The sequence below is a fragment of the Myotis brandtii genome, unplaced genomic scaffold (assembly GCF_000412655.1).
Source record: "Myotis brandtii unplaced genomic scaffold, ASM41265v1 scaffold145, whole genome shotgun sequence".
Lineage (NCBI taxonomy): Eukaryota > Metazoa > Chordata > Mammalia > Chiroptera > Vespertilionidae > Myotis > Myotis brandtii.
Genome location: NW_005355204.1, coordinates 1,301,495 through 1,302,097, shown reverse-complemented (window position 1 = coordinate 1,302,097; position 603 = coordinate 1,301,495). Strand labels below are relative to the sequence as shown.

Sequence of the window (603 nt, the reverse complement as noted above, 5' to 3'; positions counted from 1 at the left end):
AATGGTGATGGGGAGAGGATGGACTAGCGCAGCGGTCGCCAACCTTTCGGACCTCAGGGACCACTGGTTGGCGACAGCTGGACTAGAGCACAGGACAGGATGTCCGCCTCCTCTGACGGATGCCCCTGCATAGTGGTCCCTGGTGGGACCTGCACCTGTCTGTCTGTCTCTCCTCTGCACACGTGTCTCCCTCTGCCTCCTCTTTCTATGCTTGGAACAAGGCAGGCGTGTCTGTGTGGGGCGTGCACACGGTGGGTGGGCACAGGAGGGCCTGTGGGTGACGGTGCCCACAGAGCCCCACAGGCCTGGCCCCAGAGGCTCCGCCAAGAAGGTGTCTGTGGAGAAGGTGCGCCTCACGCCCCCAGCTGTCCCCTGGAAGGTCCCGGGCAGACGGCCGGAGGGACGGGATGTGTGCGTGGGCCTCGCACCCACTGGGGCCGGGTGCTCTGGCTCCCAGATGACCTGTGCGTGCCGGGAGCGGAGGCCAGCTCACAGCTGCTCCGAGGCCTGACCTGCTGTTTTCTGTCCCTCCAGGGTGCTCGCTGGAAGACGGCCTCTGCAGACGGTGGGAGACCTGTGTCCACGGTGAGTGGGAGGGGGGCG

At 66.0% G+C, this 603-nt stretch overlaps 1 protein-coding gene across 1 annotated transcript in view; it reads left to right on the top strand.

The window, feature by feature from the left end:
• Window positions 1-603, top strand: part of PTPRN2 (protein tyrosine phosphatase, receptor type, N polypeptide 2) — a 496,295-nt gene that overhangs the window by 3,822 nt on the left and 491,870 nt on the right. Inside the window, exon 3 of the mRNA XM_005861191.2 lies at window positions 535-585. Within this exon, the coding sequence (XP_005861253.1) occupies window positions 535-585 (51 nt within the window). The remainder of the gene's footprint in view (window positions 1-534; window positions 586-603) is intronic.